This window comes from Myzus persicae, unplaced genomic scaffold (genome assembly GCF_001856785.1).
Source record: "Myzus persicae strain clone G006 unplaced genomic scaffold, MPER_G0061.0, whole genome shotgun sequence".
In the NCBI taxonomy this organism is placed as follows: Eukaryota; Metazoa; Arthropoda; class Insecta; order Hemiptera; family Aphididae; genus Myzus; species Myzus persicae.
Genome location: NW_019104298.1, coordinates 21,152 through 42,952, shown reverse-complemented (window position 1 = coordinate 42,952; position 21,801 = coordinate 21,152). Strand labels below are relative to the sequence as shown.

The 21,801-nt window shown below is 26.8% G+C and overlaps 2 protein-coding genes across 3 annotated transcripts; one reads left to right on the top strand and one right to left on the bottom strand.

Moving 5' to 3' along the window:
- Window positions 1-645: 645 nt before the first annotated feature.
- On the bottom strand, window positions 646-19,731 carry LOC111040974. Of its 2 annotated transcripts, XM_022325076.1 has the most exons (23): window positions 19,404-19,730; window positions 19,207-19,341; window positions 18,050-18,088; window positions 17,918-17,989; window positions 17,317-17,478; window positions 17,042-17,245; window positions 16,866-16,973; window positions 16,592-16,720; window positions 12,349-13,072; window positions 11,494-11,539; window positions 10,414-11,405; window positions 10,263-10,346; window positions 9,700-9,750; window positions 7,320-7,400; window positions 6,894-7,240; window positions 6,715-6,834; window positions 6,095-6,271; window positions 4,179-4,346; window positions 4,003-4,110; window positions 3,490-3,550; window positions 3,219-3,337; window positions 1,864-2,286; window positions 658-1,017 (listed from the first exon to the last, which is right to left on the bottom strand). In XM_022325076.1, exons 2-22 carry the CDS (start codon window positions 19,330-19,332, stop codon window positions 2,146-2,148), a joined length of 4,059 nt encoding a protein of 1,352 aa, XP_022180768.1. In that variant the 5' UTR covers window positions 19,333-19,341; window positions 19,404-19,730; the 3' UTR covers window positions 658-1,017; window positions 1,864-2,145. The 2 variants fall into 2 exon arrangements, with proteins under 2 accessions (XP_022180769.1, XP_022180768.1); XM_022325077.1 differs by lacking the exons at window positions 1,864-2,286; window positions 3,219-3,337; window positions 3,490-3,550 and having other exon boundaries at window positions 646-1,017; window positions 19,404-19,731.
- On the top strand, window positions 1,024-1,857 carry LOC111040975. The gene is made up of 3 exons (XM_022325078.1): window positions 1,024-1,214; window positions 1,370-1,475; window positions 1,647-1,857. Exons 1-3 carry the CDS (start codon window positions 1,099-1,101, stop codon window positions 1,812-1,814), a joined length of 390 nt encoding a protein of 129 aa, XP_022180770.1. The 5' UTR covers window positions 1,024-1,098; the 3' UTR covers window positions 1,815-1,857.
- Window positions 19,732-21,801: the final 2,070 nt, after the last annotated feature.

Below are 21,801 nucleotides of genomic sequence, written 5' to 3'. Positions count from 1 at the left end.
CCAACTAGATTCACTAACCAATCAGAAAAGTTGCTGTTGAAGAAAATCGAAGCAGTTTTACTGTCCTAAAAGGTGATGACAGACACAAAAAAAAAAAAAAAAACACATCATTGTAAAATCAATACATCCATCGTTCCACTCAGAATCTAAAATGTATTTTATGTCTTATGTATTTTAATGTTACCGAATTGACATTTTTAAAGCATATTTAAGCCTGCGATAGGCGAAGATACAATTTGATAGTTGATATTTCTGGAGAAGGCTTAAGCCATTATGACCCCTCCACCTAGCTAGGACACTGCGTCATAGTAAAGTAGTAAAGTAGTACCTATACCATATTAAACATTTATTTAAATTATATTTATATGAAGATAGTGATTGCATAAAAGTGGACAATAAAGTGCAATCAAACTATAAATATTATATTCGTGTTTTGTACGAAGCTCGAGTGTAGTATCTAGGATTTTTTTAAATTGTATTTTTAGGTTATAGGTATTAAATAAGAATTATTCATTATAAAACAAAACATTCTAGTATTTTATATTTTTATGGAAATTGTAAACATTTAATAAAACAAATTAAAATACCAGATTTATGATAGAATGTGCAAAAATTTGATGTAAATTTTTAATTAAAACAAAAAAAAAACAAATTACAAAATATTATAATATTGTTTTACTTAAATGATAATAATAATAGAAATCAAGAAACAAACATACTCACAGACTAAGTCAGTACAATTAAAATTTAGCGGTAAAAATAAAATAAAGCTAACGGTTTATAATATGACTATAATAATGATTGGGAACATAATTTAGAAGACACCGATGGGCATACTTCACAGTCATGGCTGTTGACTCTTCAAATTGCATACACCTGGGCAAGTGCGAAACATGGAAATAACATTGTATTGTGTTATTTTGCGGGAGATTTTCGAAAGTCAGTCAAGATTATCTGTTTCACCCAACGACAAGCTTTGAACCTGTCGAGTCCCAAATATTTTACAATATTCTTTTTCTGAAACAAAACAAAAAACTGCAACGATTAGCATAAAAATACTGATAAAAAAGTATAGCGCAGACACGTCCAATTCACGTCATGTCGTTGTCTGCTTCTAACGCACAGACAAATACTATTTCAGACAGTCGAGGAATTCATAACGTCAACAACGGTTATTTATTACCGTTGAACATAGGGCGCGCGTATAGTACCAGGTGAGCAATATAATATATTACCTATACTATATACTATTTTTTTTTAATAAAACCTACGAATATAATAGTTGGTGATGGTAATAATAATAATAATAATAATAATAATAATAACAATAATAATAATAATATTATAATGTATTAATATACGTTTATAGTAATTTCTCCACAAGAAAACAAAATAGAAGCATGCGACGTTCGACATCAACGACGTCGTCTGCTTTAGCGTTGCTGGCATTTCTATTTTTTTTGAATATACTACAGGTAATAACCATATTAATAATAGTATACCTAATAAAAACGACACACAACTGATCGGCTTATTTTATAACATAATGTATATTATGTTTATTATATACATATTATATATATTATTTGTAAAAGGCATATTAGAGGTGGACATTTGAAGTCTTATTTTTTTGATTTGGGCTTTAGAGATCCTTGGATGAAAACAAACAAGGACCAGTGTTGATGACGCGCATAATAAAGCAGACAAAAATACGACCGCGCAATGATTTCATTGAAGACAAACAGTTAACTATTGAAACTACTACTCGTGACAATATTATGGTTACCAAATTTGAAAACATTTATAATAAGTAGGTACTTTAAATAAAAATTACAGTAATGAAATGACATTGTGTATACTTACTGGTGTTAAATTCTAAGGTGATTAAATTTAATCCGTTGTTTTGTTTCTTGATTTCTTTATTTTACAGTATTGTTACAACTCAAACATATGTAATATGAACTATGTATATTTTTTATACATAATAATGAATTCAGTTAACCTAATAAAAGTTGTTTAGCAAAGGCACACAGATAGTTCTTAAATAATTTTTTTTCAATTATAAACATTTTAATATATACATTTAAAAATAATAAAAATAAATATTGTTTATTAAGTTAAGCACATTATAACATATTGAAATGGTCAAATATATTTTGTTTGTGTTAACTTGCTTTCACCTTGATCCCGGCCTAACATCCGATTCCAGTCTGTTTGCCCAACAACAAAGCCTATAGCACGCATTTTTTCTTGTTCGCGCCTTTCTTCCATATCAGCCCAGCGAACCTACACAGAAGTATGTATTAAACAACTAAGTAAGTGAAAAATATATAAAATGTATAAATTATGCAAAGTTTTTTTCTGTGAACACTGAGTAATAATATGATTTTAAAGTTTTAAGTGCCATGTTAGTTGATTAGAAATTAAGTCTAATTGGTCCTTTGAAGCGGTTAATTACTTTCAAAATATAGTCTCACAGTTAAATTAGAATTGTGTGAATAACAGAATATAAAGATGAAAGTTATTGTGATATGGATTTAAGAATTTCAAATTATAATAATAGTAGTAAAAAAAAAAATCTTTTTGTTTAAATCAGTATAGTCTAAATGTTCAGTACACTGACATTTCTTTTGGCCCTTGGATTAACATGGACATTTAATAATTTAAAAATATATATTAAAAAGTTACCACATTGAGAACCAAAATTAGCATAAACGTACAAATTAGAAAGTACTTATATGTACAATTAATACATAATTAGGTATTAGTTTGTTATCACCCCGCTACTGTGCGTATGTTTATATCATTTTTAGATTTTTAGTTACACTATGTAATACTTATGAGAGGCCTTGTTTTTTAATTTTCAATTCTTAGCTATAAAAATTGAAATACTTTTGAACTGCTACAATAAACAACTTACGAGGAACCTTGCATTACATTTTCAAGCATTTTAATTGAGCTTAAAATTAACTATCAACGTTGATGGAATAAAAAAATGATAGCATGTTACTCAATATTTTATTCTTTTATAAGGAAAATCTATGATGGTTCATAAATATAGTTTTGTTAATAAGTAACCATGATAAAAAAAAGCCTTATCAATAATTTCATGATACTATTAATATGAATGTATGATTGGTTTAAACTGACGAATTACAATTATGAGACTTTTGTTATTTGGTTAAAGTTATATATATATTATATGTCATAATACATACCCTTTTTTTACCATCATTTAAGACTACTTGTTCGTTAACGGAGTAATTATCTTCAGGTATTTGCAGCCATTCTTTTATTGAGCTTTCTGGCTTTTTCTTACATAGCCCATCCAATCTTTCTGTAATATATTTCTCATTTGAGTATAAAAATTGAATGTTCAATAATTGTAAAAAAAGTAAGTTTGAAGTGTATTAACTAATGCTTTTAATATTTTTTTTTGAAAACAAAAATCATATTTAAGTAAAGAAAAAAAAAAATAATGAAACGTACTCATCTTTTCTTCTTGAGGTATAGTATCAGTCCATTTGCAAGACAATAATTTCATGACGTCCTGTAGAAATATTAGCAACCAAAAAATAGTATAATATAAATGGTATCTACTTGTTTAACAGTTTTTACAAGATGCTATGTTTTCAACAAAAATTATTATATATTATGTTTATACAAATAAAAATAAACATTAATTTGAAACAAATTGTAATATTTTGATGAAAATAAGTATCTTGGGGGTGTATACACGAGTGGTTAAATATAATTGTTTACACATCCAAGTGATGATTTTTTTATTATTATTATTATTATTATTAAAATAAGCACGGACAGTTGATGCAATTTGTTATTGTTATTTATTGTCATTTATCTTTAAGAAACTAGAATATAAATATACTAGCTTAGTAAAACATAAAACTAGTATAGTAATCATGATTTTTCTTCTCCAATAATATTTTTTCCACTACACAATAAATGTTTTATTTTTAAATAAACTGAAAAAATATTAGTTACCTCTTCTTCAAATTCAACATTTCTATTTTCATCAGAACTTTTGTCATCATTGGTTTCTTCGTCTTTATCCACTTCCATTTCAACATCTGAGACGTCTTCCATTTCCATCTAAATTAATAATACATTTGTATTTAATATATCCAGAGTAATATGATTTTATATTAGGATTTCATTACCTCGCTTTCTGAAGGTGAAAGAAGTAATGACCGTATATCCAGCAGTATTTGATCAGAAGGCGTTTTAACCCAAGATCTCATTATACTATTAATATCATGGGCTGTTCTATTATGAATATTACGCTTGATACACAAATCAATATCAAATTCTAATTCAATAATATAGACCTAAATAAGTATATTGAATTTATAAGAATACAATTTTATTATTAGACACTTCACAATTATGCTTAAGCGGATGTCAGAGTTCTATTTGTTTTCTCTATCTGATTTACACCCAACAGCAGAACCAACCCCGTGTTAAGAGGACGTCAAACCCTCGTGTATTGTCTCCGTCTTACACACATACGACATACCAAATTTTTGTCCACCAGTTTCAATGGTTTATATAAGAGTCAATTGACCTATTATCAAAGTTTTAGCTAAGAACATTACCTGTGTTCCCTTGTTGGTTTTTTGCAATTTTTTAATTGTTAATTGAGTTATGAGTATGTAAAATATTAATATTTGATTGATTAATAAAAGTAAACTGGAAATAAAACTCATGATTTACTTAAAAATTAAAATATTGTAGATACCAACGAGACCACACAGATAATGTTCTTGATAATATTTGAATTCACTCTAATATTTAAACAGCATACTATTGAAACTAGTAAACAAAAATTTGTTGTTGTATATGCACAATAGGGAGACAACACATATAGGTAAGACGTCTCGCTTAATAGTTTTAATATTAAGAGCGAATTCACTGATTATCACTTTCATTTAAGAACAATATCTGTGTCCCTACATTGGCTATTTTATGAAATTTAAATTTTTTATGTTAGTTAGAATCATGTAAATTATTGCAATTTAAAAATGCCTGTAAATTGTATACAAATTCAAATATTATAAAAAAGCCAAAGTAGGGGCACAGGTAAAGATCAGAGAGAGAAAACAATAGCGCACTGACACCATCTCAAATATTTCAACTATGATAATTTTGGTAAAAAAAAAAAATATTCTCAAAAAATGAGAATGTTATTAAATTATGTACCCATAGACTTTTTATTCCAAAACATAATCCAATAAATTTGTAGTAACATAAATATTTAACTAAAAATAAATTTTTTTTAAATTGGTCTAGATGAGCAGTATAAAAACTAGGAGTAAGTCAAACTTTTTAACGATAGCTGATACTTTGGTATATTAAAAAGCAACATTTTATTATACATCAATAAACTGATGTTAAATTAGACCTAAACCAATATCCGATAAAACTGATGTTGTATACTACTATATTAGCATTGATTATTAATAAAAATAAACTAATTAGTTATTACACATTCTTTATATTATTGTTTTTTATAGTAATTTTAAAGTTTTAACAAAATTAATAAAATAAAATAAAATAATAATAATGATATTAATAACAAATTGAAAATTGAAAAAAAAACAATAAATACATAGGAACTTTCTATAAATACTTATAAAATAAATAATAATAACAAATATATTATTATAAGTAATAAACATGGTAAGAAGTTCTAGGAAGTTATATTATTGAATTGTTTTTGTGATTTACTCATTGAGAATGTCAAAAAATTAGTAAAATTAGAGTTGAAATTCTTGGATATTCATCTGAGACGTTTATATATTGAAGTTAATTATTTTATTATTACCTAAAGAATTTCTTTAAATTTAATGAAGAAGCCATCCTGAAGATTTAAACTTCAATGACTTGATATTTTTTAAGTAGGTGCCAATCATTTTAGTTGAAAAAATTTTAGCTGAGCAAATTGTATGCAAAATTACGTTTTTTGTTTTTTTACAGAATCGGTTTTGGAAACAACTAATAATAATAAAACAAATATCACCAATATAAAGTATCGCTTTGAGTTATAGCCCATCCCTAAATAAATAAAACAACTTACAGTAAACCCGTTCATCCGAGAAATCTCTATTATTTCTTTATAATATGACACTTTATTATTAATGGCATCAATAATATAAAACGAAAAATAATTTTCCAAAATTTTTTTTTTAAATGCTTTTATAAAGGATATTCGGTATAAATTTTCATTTGCAGAATCATGTTCATATTCCATAACCTAAAAAGTAACAATGTATAAAATCAATAAAAAATAATTTGGTATTTTTTTCATTTTATTATTACCCATTATTAGTTTTTTGAAAAAAAAAAACATTAACTATATTAAATATAAATATTTAAAAAAAAATGTATACTATATAAATAAAGATACATATAAATACACAGGACTTAACCTAACTTTAAGATACACACAAATAAAATATAAAGTAAATTAATTTTCAAACATATAATGGTTATTTAAAAGTAAAAGCTGTTAAAATGATTTATAATGATTATTGAATTTTTGAGTCCCAGCTAAAACCAGTTATAATATACTCTTAACAACCAAAAAGCAAGTGTATATTTAAATTGGAGATTGCAGGGATTTAAATAAATCATTAAGGATTAAAAAAACTTTGTATGACACTACAACCAGTTTATAACAATTTCTATGTATATTACCTTTTTTTCCACTTTTTTATTGGTTTCAGGATCAATTTCCATTTTTGTTACTTCTGTCATGAAATAATCATCTAATGATAATATTCTCGGAGCTTGCCCTCCCATCGCTACTTCTTTCTCCTAAAAAAAATCATTAATAATTTAAATAACTTAATAATAAAATACAATAATATACAAACTTTGATTAGTCTTGCAACATGCGATTTTCCTGAACCAGGTAAACCTCTTAGTATTATAACTATTTTGGAAGGTCTATTAAGTCGACCAGGTGGACATAATAACGTCTCAATGGTTAATAACTGTCGATTAGATGATTTTTCAACTTCATTGATCTTAGACACTTTAGGAGGAGATGGTGCACACATATCTATTATATCAATTACAGGCTCTGGCTGTAATACAATTACAGGCTCCGCTTCCTTCACATCTTCATCCTCATCATCCAAAATAGTTATAGTATCAATTGTTATAGGAGTTTCTTTAATAATTTCAACAGTTTTGTTTTTATCAATATTTGATGAAATATCTAAAAATTATAAATTACGAATTTATTTTATTTTAATTCATAGTATATACTTTTATAAGATGTATCAACATATAATTACCATTTAAGCTGACTATGGGGTTTATAACTATATTTTCTTTACTTTTATTTAAGCCATCATCAGTATTATCTTGGATAAAATCTAAAACAAAACAATTTTTTTAAATCATGTCATAACGCATAACATTTCTTATTTTAATTAAAATTGTACTAAAATAACAGTGTATTCATTACAAATGTATAAACTGTTAGAAATATAACTTACATAATTTTAAAGCAAGCAATATTCATTTAAAAAATTAATTTCTCCGTCTTAACATAGATCATAGCAAATTTGCATTCAGTAAAATTTATTTTGTGTTGTTAGTTTTAATATTTGAGTGAATTTACCTAAGACCAAACTTAATGGTCAGAATATTTGTAATCTCTGGTTAGTTATTTAAGGTTTTTCAATTTTTAAACATGTTATGAATGTGTAAAATATAAAAATGGTTATAACTAGCATAAAGATTAAAGTATACTAAATAACTAAGGAGAGATATCACAGATAATATTCTTATCATTAAGTTTGATCATTAGTCAATTCACTCCAATATTTAACAACGCAAAATCGGTTCTATTGAATGAACATTTGCCATTTTTTTAGGTTTTTACAACACATACAGGGGGTTCTGGGGTCCTCTTAAGTGTATTGGAAGTGATGATTTAACATCATTGTCTAACATACATACTACATAGGAACTACTTAGATGTATACTATATCAAACAGTGTTGCCCATTACCTAACCTGACATATATCATACTTAAAGAGCGTATTATTATATTTTTAAGTTAAAATATGATTCTAATATGCTCTAAAAAACCTTATGTTCTTTTAAAAATCCTCAAACTGGTAAACCATGCTTTTTTTTACTTCAAATACTTAAAAATCTGTATACCAGTTACAATAGAAACATATTAAACCGTATGGTATAAGTTGACACTAAACTTTATAATTTTACAATATTCATGTTTACCATCTATTTATTGCACACCGTGTAATAATAGGTATGCTTAAACTTGAAAATAATATTGCATAAGTTTTCTTTGGTAAATTATTTAAATTCAGTCACACTTAAAACAATTACTATCATTTTTCATTTTAAAATTAAAAACATTTTTTTCTTTTTTTGATTAACAAAATATTTCAACTCAAAAGAACAAATAATACAATATAGAGTGAATATTTTTTAATCTTTAAAATATGTTATGACATGCAAAATACATTTTTTTCTACACATTCTGTACTGAATAAGTTGTGTAGGTTATTTATCAGGGTTGAGCTGCATAAGGCCAAAAAATATATGTAAAAACCTAAAATTCTGCTCTCTAACCTAGTAGATTTTTTAGACGGGAAGGGGTTCACCATAGAGTACTGCAAGGATCCCACTGTGGATCCAGAAATTACGTTAAAAAAGTAAAGATAAACGATTAAACATTGCATTATGTAGGTGCTGACTAAAAAAAGGGGGCCTATGGGCTTATAGGTACCACTGATATCAAATATACACATTGATTTACAGAAGTAATATGAATTGTGAAAACAGATTTGAATTTGTTAAAAAAGTCTATATAAGAACGACTTATCGACTTTTTTACATTTTTATTTTTTTTATTCTTTATTAATTTAACAATGTTGTATTATTTTTATGTTTACTAAATAAGTAAAAAAAAAACTTTGATCTTCAATTTTAAGGGCGTTTTCTGTAAGAAAATTGGATTGAATTGTTACTAAGAAAAAGGTGTACAAGTAGGTAACGCTCTGCTGTAAAGTAATTGTCGAGCATATCATTGTAAAAAATGTGTTCTTTAAGAATTAAATTATGAATAATTGCATAAAAAAAATACTTTTGATGACTTGTATAAATAAATAAAAATCTAAAATATCTCATGGCTATAAATAGAATTACTTTCTTTTGAACCTTTTGTTTTTTATAGAGTTAGAACCACTTTTGGGAATCTTCTGTTAAACGACTAATGTTAGCTATCAGCTATTAAATGAAAAACTTTTATAAATTTCCAACTGAAAAATTATTCACAACATTTTAAAAATTTCTCTAGGCTATAAATAGCTAAAAAAAAATGGTACCATATTCGGAAAATGCTAATATAAATTATAAATCTTTTTTCACTTTTTTTCAAGACAAAAAAAAATTACAGACATTCATTAACTCCCAGAATCTAAAACGGGAATTTTTATGCAAAACATGTTTTTGACATAAAATATTTATTTTTGAGAATGTGAATACTAAATGAGTAAAGAGATTCAATTCTGTGTTCAAAATAATTCACTGAATAAAACGTTTACTACTATATATACTCTTTCTTCTTTCATTTTTATACTCGACATTTTTTTAGTATATTTTGTTTTATTCTAGTTTGAAATAAAGAAAAAAATTTACCTTCTTGTTCAATTAAATCTCTGGTATGATTTGAATTTCTTCTACTATAACCTAAAATAATTTATGTGATTATTCTGTTGTTACAAATACTATTTTTATTTCAGTGTATTAAATAATTAGATAAAATAGAAATGGATGGAACACCAGTCTCATTCAATTTGTATTGAGTTAAAACAAATAAGTCTAGTTGAGGATCTTTTTCATCATGCAACTCATCTGACTTGTAAGAAGCCAATTATCAACTAAGCCTTGCCTGTGTGGGCTGAAGTGATTATTTCCAAATAGCGGTAAGTTAGTAGACGTAGTTAATATAGTTAAAGTAGGTACGGAAAAATATACCAGAGCTTATGGTAAAGTGACCAGCTCGACATTTCATGGAAGGCAATTGAAAAAGCCTCCCTCTGACTCTAAGAAAAATAATTATAGAACAATATTTTAGGGTTTTTTCAAGATTTCAACTTTGTTGATCAACATACAACTTAATAATTACTTTTTTAGTTATGCTCCATCCTTTCCTATACTATTTTATCATAATATAACCATTAAATTATAGCTTTACAAACCTCTATCTTGCCACGGTAGTATGCGTTTACCTCCATGTTTATAATCATAAATTCTAACGGGAACCACAGTTTCCTTTGATAATCCTAAGCATAAACATATAACAAATGTATATTTATTTGGTTAATATATAGGTATCAAATTTAACATTACCTGGAATTACTTTTAATGTAGGTAAATGACGATAATCAAATATTTTAACTGGATCAATTGGCTGAGCTTCTTCATAAAGTTGCTTTGTAGTTGGAAGTGAAACTATGGGATCTTCAATTGGTTTTTCATTTTTTGTGTAGTCCTCATCCCATTCCCGTTCCATATTGGCTTTATTTGTATTGTTACCAAAATTTCCTCTTGAATGTGGCCCATCTCTAAATGAGTTATAATTTCCCCTTGATAGTGGTCGTCCTCTAGACGAGTTATGATTTTCTCTTGAGGGTGGCCCACCTCTAAATGATTCATAACTTCCTCTTGAGGATGGCCTACCTCTAAATGAGTCATAATTTCCTCTTAAGGACGGTTCATTTCTAAAAGATTCAAAATTTTCTCTTGAAGGTGGTCCTCCACCTCTAAATGAATCATAATTTCCTACTGAGGGAGATCCATCTCTATATGATTCATAATTTTCTCTAAAAGTTGGTCCACTTTTATTTTGTTCATAACTATTCTTTGGAGATACAAAATTATTTTTATCAATAATAGGTTCATTAGAATACTCTCCATCATTATCATTTAAAAGTGGTGTTTCTATAGGAAATCTTTTATCCGTATTTCTTATACTTTTTTGAGGTTTAAAGAAATCATCTTCATTGTTTTTTAATGCTGGCATTTCTTGAGAATATCCTGGATTAATATTTCTAGAAAATTGGGAGTGTGGTCGGACATATTTATCGTCAGGATTTCTCAAGACTTGTGATTCTCTTGATTGACTTAAGGGTCGTGTATAATCATCATCAAAATGTCTTGCACCAGATAGTTCTCTAGAATAATGATTTTCATTGTACATATTTCTGTGTGGTTTATTTAAAAACTGTTCATCTTCATCATTTTGATCATCAAATGGTTCTGAACAAAATTTCTTATGTGCCTCCATATATTCATTTTCTGGATCATCTTCTTCTTCAACATTATTCCAGTTTCTTTCATATCTAATAAATTTAGAAATAAACATAATTTTATTATTTACTTATTTTTCACATTTTTAAATTTTTTTAAATTAAATATAGAATTTCATACCTATCTGCTGCATCATTCTGGGTTTCCGAGTAATTTTCAGAATTATCTAAAATATTAAAGAATAATTAATTGTTTTTCTAAAATTACTAAACAGTTGTTTAAGTGTGTATATTGTTAATTATAATTTTTTTCAATGGATTTCTATCTTCAAATTATAAAGGTTTTTGTTCTGTTATTTACTAAATTCATAAAATTTGTAGATGATACTATATTTAGTATTAATATTAATATATGTATTTGTCAAAATCTTCTCTTTTTTCATAATTTGTTATTGAATAGATTAAAATATTGTTTTAAAACAAAAATATTTAAACATGACAATATTTTATTAATATACTAAAAAATATATATTTTTTAAGATTAGTATATTATACAATATATAAATGCTTATTGAAGACACACAAAATCAGAGCAAGGCAGCAATTTGGATTTTGTTTTTTCCAGTTGGCTCTTATAAGTATAACAAGTAAAACCTAGTATGTATTACTAAGTATTAACTACACTCTGTTCAAAATAAGAACAGACCTTGGCAGCGGTCTGCAGCAATCAAATAGCCACAAGCTTAACATAAATTACAAAATTCAAATAGCATAGACTTGCTCAGGGATATTCAGAGTTTTCGAATAGTGATTACACTATGTAGTGTATTCAGTATAATATAAAATTGGTAGTATTTTATTCAAATTGTCTTTTAAAATAACAGTTTTTAAATTCAAATACACGGTTTCACGTAAAATGTAACAATTTCCAATTTACTTTTTTTTTACTAATTCCTAAATCTTTTAACATTAACTATTTGAAATAAACTAAAAACTAATTAATTTTCAATTCAATCCATTATAATATACGACTTACCTAGGGAAATGGGTTTAATTAAGTTCAGGCTTAATAAAGAGGGTGGCTTTGAAGATGATGTGTTCAAGCTTGGATTTGACTTTTGATAAGGAGTGTTAGAGTTCTCCGATTGTCTGCTGAAATTGTGAAAATCAGAAACATTTCCTTTTGTTTGGTTATAACCATGGAAATCACTTGATGATGATGTATTAAATTGTCTATTATATGGTTGCTCATCCGGAGATTTGTTATACAGTTTACTAGCTTCACTCGATGATTTACTATAAGATCCTTCCAATAATGGTCTTCTATAGTTCATATTAGAAGCATTTTGTGAACTATTATAATTTAAATTAGGCATATTTCCATCATATTGAAGTCTGGAATCAATATCAGTCTTTTTACCAAAGTTAGATATTGAAGTGTTATTATCGGGTGGTAACTGATTGTGATATACCACTGGATTATTAAACTTAGACCAACTAGAAGAATTTTGGTACATGGGTGGTTGATTCATTTTGTTATAAGGCATAATAGTTGGATTTGAGTTTAATGTTGAAGGGTTCATAATACTTTTGGGAAAATTAAATGGCTTGTCATCCGGGGTTTGAATTGGTTTAATTTGATTTTGTGGAAGAATCCTTGATACATTCAGAAATCCCTTTGTTGGATTTTCATTATTGCTAGCTAAATCCAATCCAGGTATTTGATTTTCAGAATTTGAATGTGTCATCAAATTATTATGCTACATAACAAAAAAAATTCATAAACACACAATATTATTTTAAGTTATTGAAATATTTTGAAGGCATAAATAAACAATTAAAAAAAAAGTAGGGAATTGGATATGGCTCTACTGTACAGTAGGTTCCAAGTGAGTCACTGTTATGGATGGAGTTGAATTTGAATTCAATGATAAAAAAATACTGTATACGAAAAACTATTCTGAGCAAAGCCGTCTGTTACTCTATAATATTACTAAGTAATTTAGTATATTTGATGATATTATTGTGCTTAAAGTAATTTATTTAACTAGCAAGCATTAGTACTACGCAGTAGATTTAATTCATTTTGGCCAAGAGAAAATACATATAAAAAGTCATTATGTGTATAAAATATAATAATATATTTTAAAAGTTACAAGTACCCACAAATAATATTTTTAATTTACAACAAAATAACATAAATCATCATTATTGGTTATTTAATATGTAATTTTGTCTACATTTTAACATTAAAATAAAAAAAATTTTGATTATATATTTTTGGTTACAGAATAACCTATTTGTGTGGAACTGTGGAACATTGTTTAACCCTTCAATGCCAAGTGTTGCATTTTTGCAACATCATTTTCAATGGGCCGTTGTAGGAATAGTTTACAATGTTTACATTATAAATACATATAACAACATCTGGCGGATAAAATATTGACTAAAGTATTGATATTGACCTTGCTTACTGTTATCAATTAAATTGTTTTGTGATTATTCGAAATCCAAGTTCAAAATCTGATAACATGTGATATCGCTTTTTTTTTCATTTTTCACATATTGATTTATTCAGTTTTGTACTTTTATTGGGAATGGAGTTATATTTAAATATATTTAGAAACATAAAGGTATCTATTTTCATTTTAATTAATAACCTAACCATATTTACTAGTTTTTAAGAAATTATGAACTGTTTTTTTCATGTTGCAAATCGGCAACAACGGGCGCTATAGGTAGTAAGGACTATTTGTATTATATATTATTGTTTTAGATGAATCATATTAGTGATGAGGAAATAGAAAACAATCTCTATAATTTAAATTGGAACGATAGTGAAGATGGTTCAGATTTATCTGATCTTGATGATATCCCAGACAGTAATGATTATTTTAACAATTTACTAAGTAGTTACTATAAAATATTATGATAGTTTAGATGTACAATAAAGGATTCTGCATGTTTAATATTTATTTTAATTTTTAAGACAATGTTGATGACAGTTTTGATATTCAGAATTTACCATTAGAAATTATTGAAGAGGATGGTCAAGTTATACCAATCCCTTCCACATCAATCGAATTTCGACCCATTGAGCTTACAGATAATGCAACCATTAGTCCAACAAATCTGCGTCCTAAAAAAACTAATAAGACTCCTACCATAGTTACCCAATACCCAATCAACAAACATTTGTCCTCCATTTGAAACTGTATCAAAAAATATTTCTTCCTTTCAAATTAATAATATAGTACATGAGACTGAGCAAATTAATGTATTGACAAGACCAAAAGAATTGTTGAATATAAAATGGAAAAAGGGTTCTTTTCAAAAATCAGAAACTATTTTACATGAAAACAACAAATTGCCCAATAATATTTCATCTACCTAGCTTCAACAAGGGCTTTAGCAATGCACCCAACTCGTGCTGTTAGAACTGATGGTGTTGGACATTCTCAAATAAGGGCAGATAAACGAGGAAGATATAAATTCCCAAAATGCAATAGATACACCTGGATACAATGTAATAAATGTGGTATTCTTTTATGCAACTCAAAGACTTAAACATGTTTTAATAGATATCATGATGAATAATCTGTGATTTTATTTCATTATTATTATTTTAAAAACTCTGTTATTGTTTTATAATTTATAAGTATTTCAAAAGTGATAAATTTATTTGAAAAGTTGAAGTTTTTATGTTAATTTTATTATTATGATGTATTTAATATTTCAAAAGTTGAATTTGTTGTTATTATAATATAATTATAATTATTAAAGTATTTTTTTTTTCAATATAAGTTGAAATTTATTAAGTACAAGTATATATGGTTGCTATTAATTATGACAAAAGTGAACTATTCGTGTAAAAAAAAAAAATGTATTATTAAAATTAATGATATCATTTTTGCCCACTGTTGCAAATATGCAACATACTTAAAACCTCAATTTTGAGTTTTAAAATGAGGTTTGTGATTTTTTCATTATTTTCCCTGAATTGCTAGTATTTTAATTAGTTTAAAAGATTTATTTACAAAAAAAAAAAATCAGGCATTGTAGGGTTAAAATTTTTTTGACTATAAAATTATTTATACATTTTTAATGATATGAATTTTGTCAAAATTCAAACTTTATTCGCTTATAAAACCTATCGTGTCCATGTATTTCTAATATTTTTCAACTGATTTTGTAAATATATATCAGGCACCTTGTACTAAATTTTCAAGCTTTTTGACCAACTTATATTTGACTGACAGTTATAGAAAAAAACTAAAAAAAATTGAAAATTGAAAATGTCTATACACAGCTCAAGACAAGCCAAAACATTTTGAATATTTTACTAAGTATATGAAGTGATAATGCAAACATATGATGTTAGTTTTAAGAATCTACAATTATTGGTTTTTGAATTACAACTAAATAAGAAAATCGCTAAAATTGAGAGAATATCCAATGTTGTAAAATGTCAACTTGAAACTCTCATAAAAATGTATTGTGGATTGACTTTGTTAAATTTCGGCTAATAACAACTTACAAGGAACCTTGGATAACATTTCAAAGATTTTTGACAAAGCGAACATTTTTTTTACCAACATTAGTCAAAAAAAAAAACAAATAATTGAAAATTTCATATGCCTATAAATAAATCAACACGAATCAAAATATTTTGGAAATTTAATGGTGTACATAATTCAGTGAACATTTTATGTATCTATGATATTTTTTTTTTGGAGTTCAACAAAAATCAAAATTGATTTGTCAAAAAACGAATTGCCGAAAAATTCCCATTTTCCTTTAATTTGTTGTTTGTTGTTCCTGCTACTTTTGAAAACAAATGGGAATTTTTTACACTAGACCCCTCAAAGTACTTTCCTACCAGAAAAGATGCTGTTGATAAAAATCAAAGCACTTTTACTGTCCCAAAATGTAATGACATACTCAAAAGAAATAAAAAAATACACACATTGTAAAATTAATATATTCATTGCTCCGCTCAGAATCTAAAATATAGACAGCGTCCAGTAATAGGAGATTATTCATGAAGTAGTGTAATAATCATTTCTTCTCTCCTCACTATTGATTGTTTTACAATTGTTTATTTTCATCAAAAACAAGTTAAACCTGAGTCAATAAAACCTAATGTTCCAGAAAATAATTTAAAACTATAAATTGAATAGATTTTTATATTTCCTAATGTATTTTACTTGTATACATTATAATTATTATACTTCACTTAGTCACATAACCCTGCATAATTGTGAAAATTTAATAATTACCGAATGCTGCAGTGAAGGTGGTGGTGGTGGTCCTAGAGGTGGTTCATTTGAATCATTTGGCATCATGGGATTGTAGCTTAATCTCTGTTGGGTTTGTAATTTATTTTCTTCCACTTGAATAGCTTCCTTCTATTATATATACAAAATGCATGCAATATTAGTGACAGTAATTTACAATAAATAACTTTGTTTAAATATTATTCAAAATTGAAGCAAGTATAATCAATATCATAGTAATAATTTTAATAATATTAGTCAGTAATAACAAGTTTACCTTTTTTTCAACTAATTTTAACTCCCTCTTTTTCTTTAGTACTTCACACTTCTGTTTTAAATTATCACGCCAATTTATCCATTTTTTTTCATACTCTAAATACTGAACCTAATAATACAAAATTATATCAGTATATGTTTAAGTAAAACTTGAAAAGACGATTAAATGTATTTTACTTTATCTGGATGGTTTTTGTTTTGTTCTTTCCATTTGAGAAATTGTTCTTCCCATGATTTAAACTGTTCTTCAAACAAAACTTCAGTTTCATCGTTTAATTCAATTTCTTTCTTATTATTGCCTATATCAATTTTTATTTTTTTTTCACTTTGAAATTCTGGTTCTAATCCTCGTTTTAACCCAACTTCATTATTTATGGTATTCTAATAATAACATTATTTTTATTACAAATATTGTTTTTGTCTTAAAATAGATATGCTAATTTTGTATTTACCTGTTGAGATTGATTTGTTACTGGTAAAGGTGGTCCTGGTTGATGGTAAGAATATTGTTGATTTTGAAATGTGATTGGAGGGGGTTGTGAAGGTGGTAATACTTGACTTGGAGGCATTGGAGGAGGTGCTGGTTGTGTGGTTGCAGGAGTAATTTGTCCAGTCTAGTAAAAATTGTGTACATAATATTATATCATACTAAAATAAAATAATGCCAATCAATTTTAAGTATAAATAAATTAAAGAATGTATACTTTCATGTCTGTTGGCAGTGTATATGATGCATTTATTATTTTAATTAAAATTATAACTGTATATCACCTAAACATTTACTAAACATAGTATACAATGAAGGTTATAGAAAAATAGAATGTTAGTAGTATGAAAAAACTATTAATTTTTAATAATCTATTAGTAAGACCCAAAGCACGTTTTCATTTTTTTTTCTTGAAATGAAGATCATGAATTATAAATACTAAAAAATATTTCAAATATAAAGCTACTATTTCAAGTAATTAGTGATGTACTAATGAATTATTTATAAATGCTTTAAAAAACTATTCTAGAAATACAATTTTGATAATTTATTTTTAAATTACAAACCTGTTGTTGCCATTGTTGAAATTGTTGTTGCCATGCCTCCCATCTTTTCCATTCTTGCCATTTTTGAACCATCTGAAATATAATAATAAAAAAACTTATTAACCAGTTTAAAAAACATTACATCTAACTTACAGCTGGATCTATTGCATTTGGTTGATGTGACTGATTTATCTATAAAATATAATATAATTTAAGCATTAAATAATATGTAGATATAGAAATAGAATGACATTTACCTTCAGTTTGATACATGTCATAAATTTAACTTTTGTAAAATATAAAATGTATGTTTAAATTACATGTTGTTATAGATATCCCGAAATAGTTTTTTTTTTACTATTCAATAAATGTATTTAAGAATGTTCAAAATGAATAGGTACCTAGTACCTACTTATAAGATAAGAAAGTGGAAAATAATTCAATTCGAGAGATTATCTAACATTACTAATACAGGAATAAGAGTACTAAAGCTAGCTAAATATATATATATATATTTAAATGTATACAATAGTTAAAGCAAAAGATTTCAACACAATTTTGGTTAACTTGTCTATATTTAAATGTTCTCTAGTTATGATTATCTACACATTGAATTTCTCTCACAACTTCTGTAAATATCATATCTTAAGTAAATTTGTTTTAAAAATAATATAGAATCATTATTATATTTTGTTTGAATACACACAATAAAATATGGCAAAAACCTACTGGTGCCCAAGTAAAAAAATTACAAGTAAAAAAATTCTGCAAAACAGGCCACCAAACATGAGGACTAATGTTGATACTTATCCAAGTTTTGGCATGTATAATATATTATCAGTGTTGTTTAGAGATACTTTCAGTAATTATTATTTGAGTAAGTAATTACTCAATAATTTAACAAAATACTATTTTAATAGGTACTAGTCAAATCTTAAATAAGGACCTAATAAATAAGTTAGTATTTATTACATATATTTGTCAACCCTGGGATACATAAAACAATGTTATAAGTTATGTTAGTCTTGAAGTTAAGTTTAAACCATACATAAATATGGAGACCAGACAAAAAATGTAATTATGGAGTAAAAGACCCCTCCCCCATTTATCAAATGTTTGAGTATGCTACTGTACTAGTAAACTAGTATATATATATGTATATATATATATATATAAACATAAATTTTATAAAAATTAAAATAAACGATTTTCTATCTTCGTTTATATTTTATTTTACCAAATGTATGTAAATGAAACGTAGGTAACATAATAAATGTAAGTTATAACATAACTAAATAACTATTACTTACAGAAATATTTTGCATAGTATTTGCACCATAAAATGGAAATGACTGCATATTGTTTTCATAACTGTTAACTATAGGCTTGGGAGCTGCAGGCGGTGGAACCGAGGTAGTCCACGGTGTTGGATACATTTTGTTTTACTTGAAATTAATTTAAGATATTAATACAATAATTAATATCATTATTGTCGGAAGATACTTACAATTATTATACTATATTATTATTATTATTGTAGCCTGCTAGTCTGTAACTTAAATATTTTAGATTGATAAGTATTTGGTTTGGTACTTGTATACAAATTAAATATTCAAAGTATACGTCATAATGTTTGACGTTTGTAAATGTAATAGAGGATTAGCTATGTAATTTCCATTATTCGTCATCCAAAATATCAAAATTTGGAAAACTTTTTTTGGCGAATACTGCCGATTGCCGAATAGCGATTTATGACTAAATAGTAAATATTAAACGAACGAGAATGAAAGATGAATAAATCCAATGTTTGTGTTTAAAAGTTAGATACCTATAACCACAGCCATCAGGATATTGGTTTTTGGTAAATATGATAACAGATAAGAATAAATAAAGGTGGGAGGCGGGAGCAGTAAGTCGTAGTTGCACAATGCCACAATATAATATGTGGATAAAATTATTATTATATTTATACTATTATACTCATAGACCTAATACTAAACATGACTAAATAATTTATTTAGTCATGATACTAAAGGCCTTATACTAGTTATACTAGAGAGCCTAGATAATATATTATACTATTTTTATTTACTAGTATAAAGTCTATGTATTTACCCACGGGCGTAGGTAGGAAATATTTTCGGAGGAGGTTTTTGTCTAAATCCTAAATAATATGCGAGTTAATAATATTCTCGAACAAATTCACAAAAAGCTTGTTTTATTTAATTTCGAGGGGTGTTTGAGCACCCAAACCCCCCCCCCTTACCTACGCCCATGTATTTACCAGATCACGGACTTTAGCGGTGGTGGTGTGCAGTAGTATTAAACATTTAATTATTTAAACAGCCATATTAGAGCTATTGCCTATTATATAATGGCTTAAAACCACGAACATCAAATAATCTCTAAAATCCTTTAATTTTGATGCTTGTTATAATTGATAAGCAGCAACCACAGACCACGAACCATTGACCATAAACAACCCACGTCTGTGGTAGCCAGTGCGAACTGCGAAGCACGGCCATTCTCACTTTTCGTGCAAGTCTTGAACAAAAAAAATTTACATTCCACTTTTTTGATCATCTAAATTCTAAAGCATGTAATGTCTTATATATGTTGAATATTTTAAATTAAAGTCTACGAATTAAATAAAAAATAGAACTTATGTAAAGTAGATAAATATTTTTTAATTTCTAAAAATTACAAGCGAGGTGGCGCCTCAGCCTCACTAGTCACTGGACCAAATGCACTTTACCACGCCCCTCACGAATTTCGACATTTTTTCCAAAATAATGATTTCAGCAAAAAATTCAAATTGTTTCGAAATCAGCGGTGAAAAACATATCTAACAAAAAAAATTTGAAATCTATGAGGGGCGTTGTAAATTGCATTTTAACCATAAATATTAAATAATATGTAATAACTAAAACAAAAACCATGCAGATAAAGTAAAAAACATTTAATCGTTTATTGACGTTTTACTTAAATATATACTGATGTAATTTTGTATTATTAGGTTCAGCATTTACAGTATGAAAAAAAATGGATAAATTGGCGCGATAATTTAAAACAGAAGTGTGAAGTACTCAAGAAAAAGAGGAAGTTAAAATTAGTTGAAAAAAAGATAAACTTGTTAATACTTACTATTATTATTAAAATGATTACTATGATATTGATTATACTTGCTTCAATTTTAAATTATATTCAAACAAAGTTATTTATTGTAAATTACTGTCACAAATATTGCATGAATTTATGTATATATAATAGAAGGAAGCTATTCAAGTGGAAAAAAATAAATTACAAACCCAACAGAGATTTCTACCATCCCATGATGCCAAATTATTCAAATTTAACAAATGAACGACCTCTGGGACCATCACCACCACTTTTATTATAGCAATCGGTATTATTAAATTTGCACAATTACGCGGGGTTATGTCTTATGACGTAACTATGTAAGGTATAATAATTATATTGTATAAAAGCAAAAATACATTAGGAAATATAAAAATCTGTTTCAATTTTTAGTTTTGAATTATTTTCTGGAACATCTGTTAAATATTAGGTTATATTAACTCAGGCTTAACTTGTTTTTTTTGGAGTGTCACTTGAAGAGACATACTACAAGAAGGACAACGAGAGGACTAGCGGTGGACTGTCGGTCGTCGGACCGGGATGCCATTTGGCCTATCGGGGGGGGGGGGAGGACGTGGACCTTTGTGATGACCGGATCACGTTCTCATTGGGCCTTTGCGACGACGGCTTGGCGCGGTATGCTATAGTTATATATGCAGCCGAAAGCTGATCAGTCGCCGGAGATAAAGGATGAGCTTGACGCCGATGAATTTAAAATATGGCATGCAGTGACACTTGCAAGTTGCAGCAGCCACAAACACTGCATA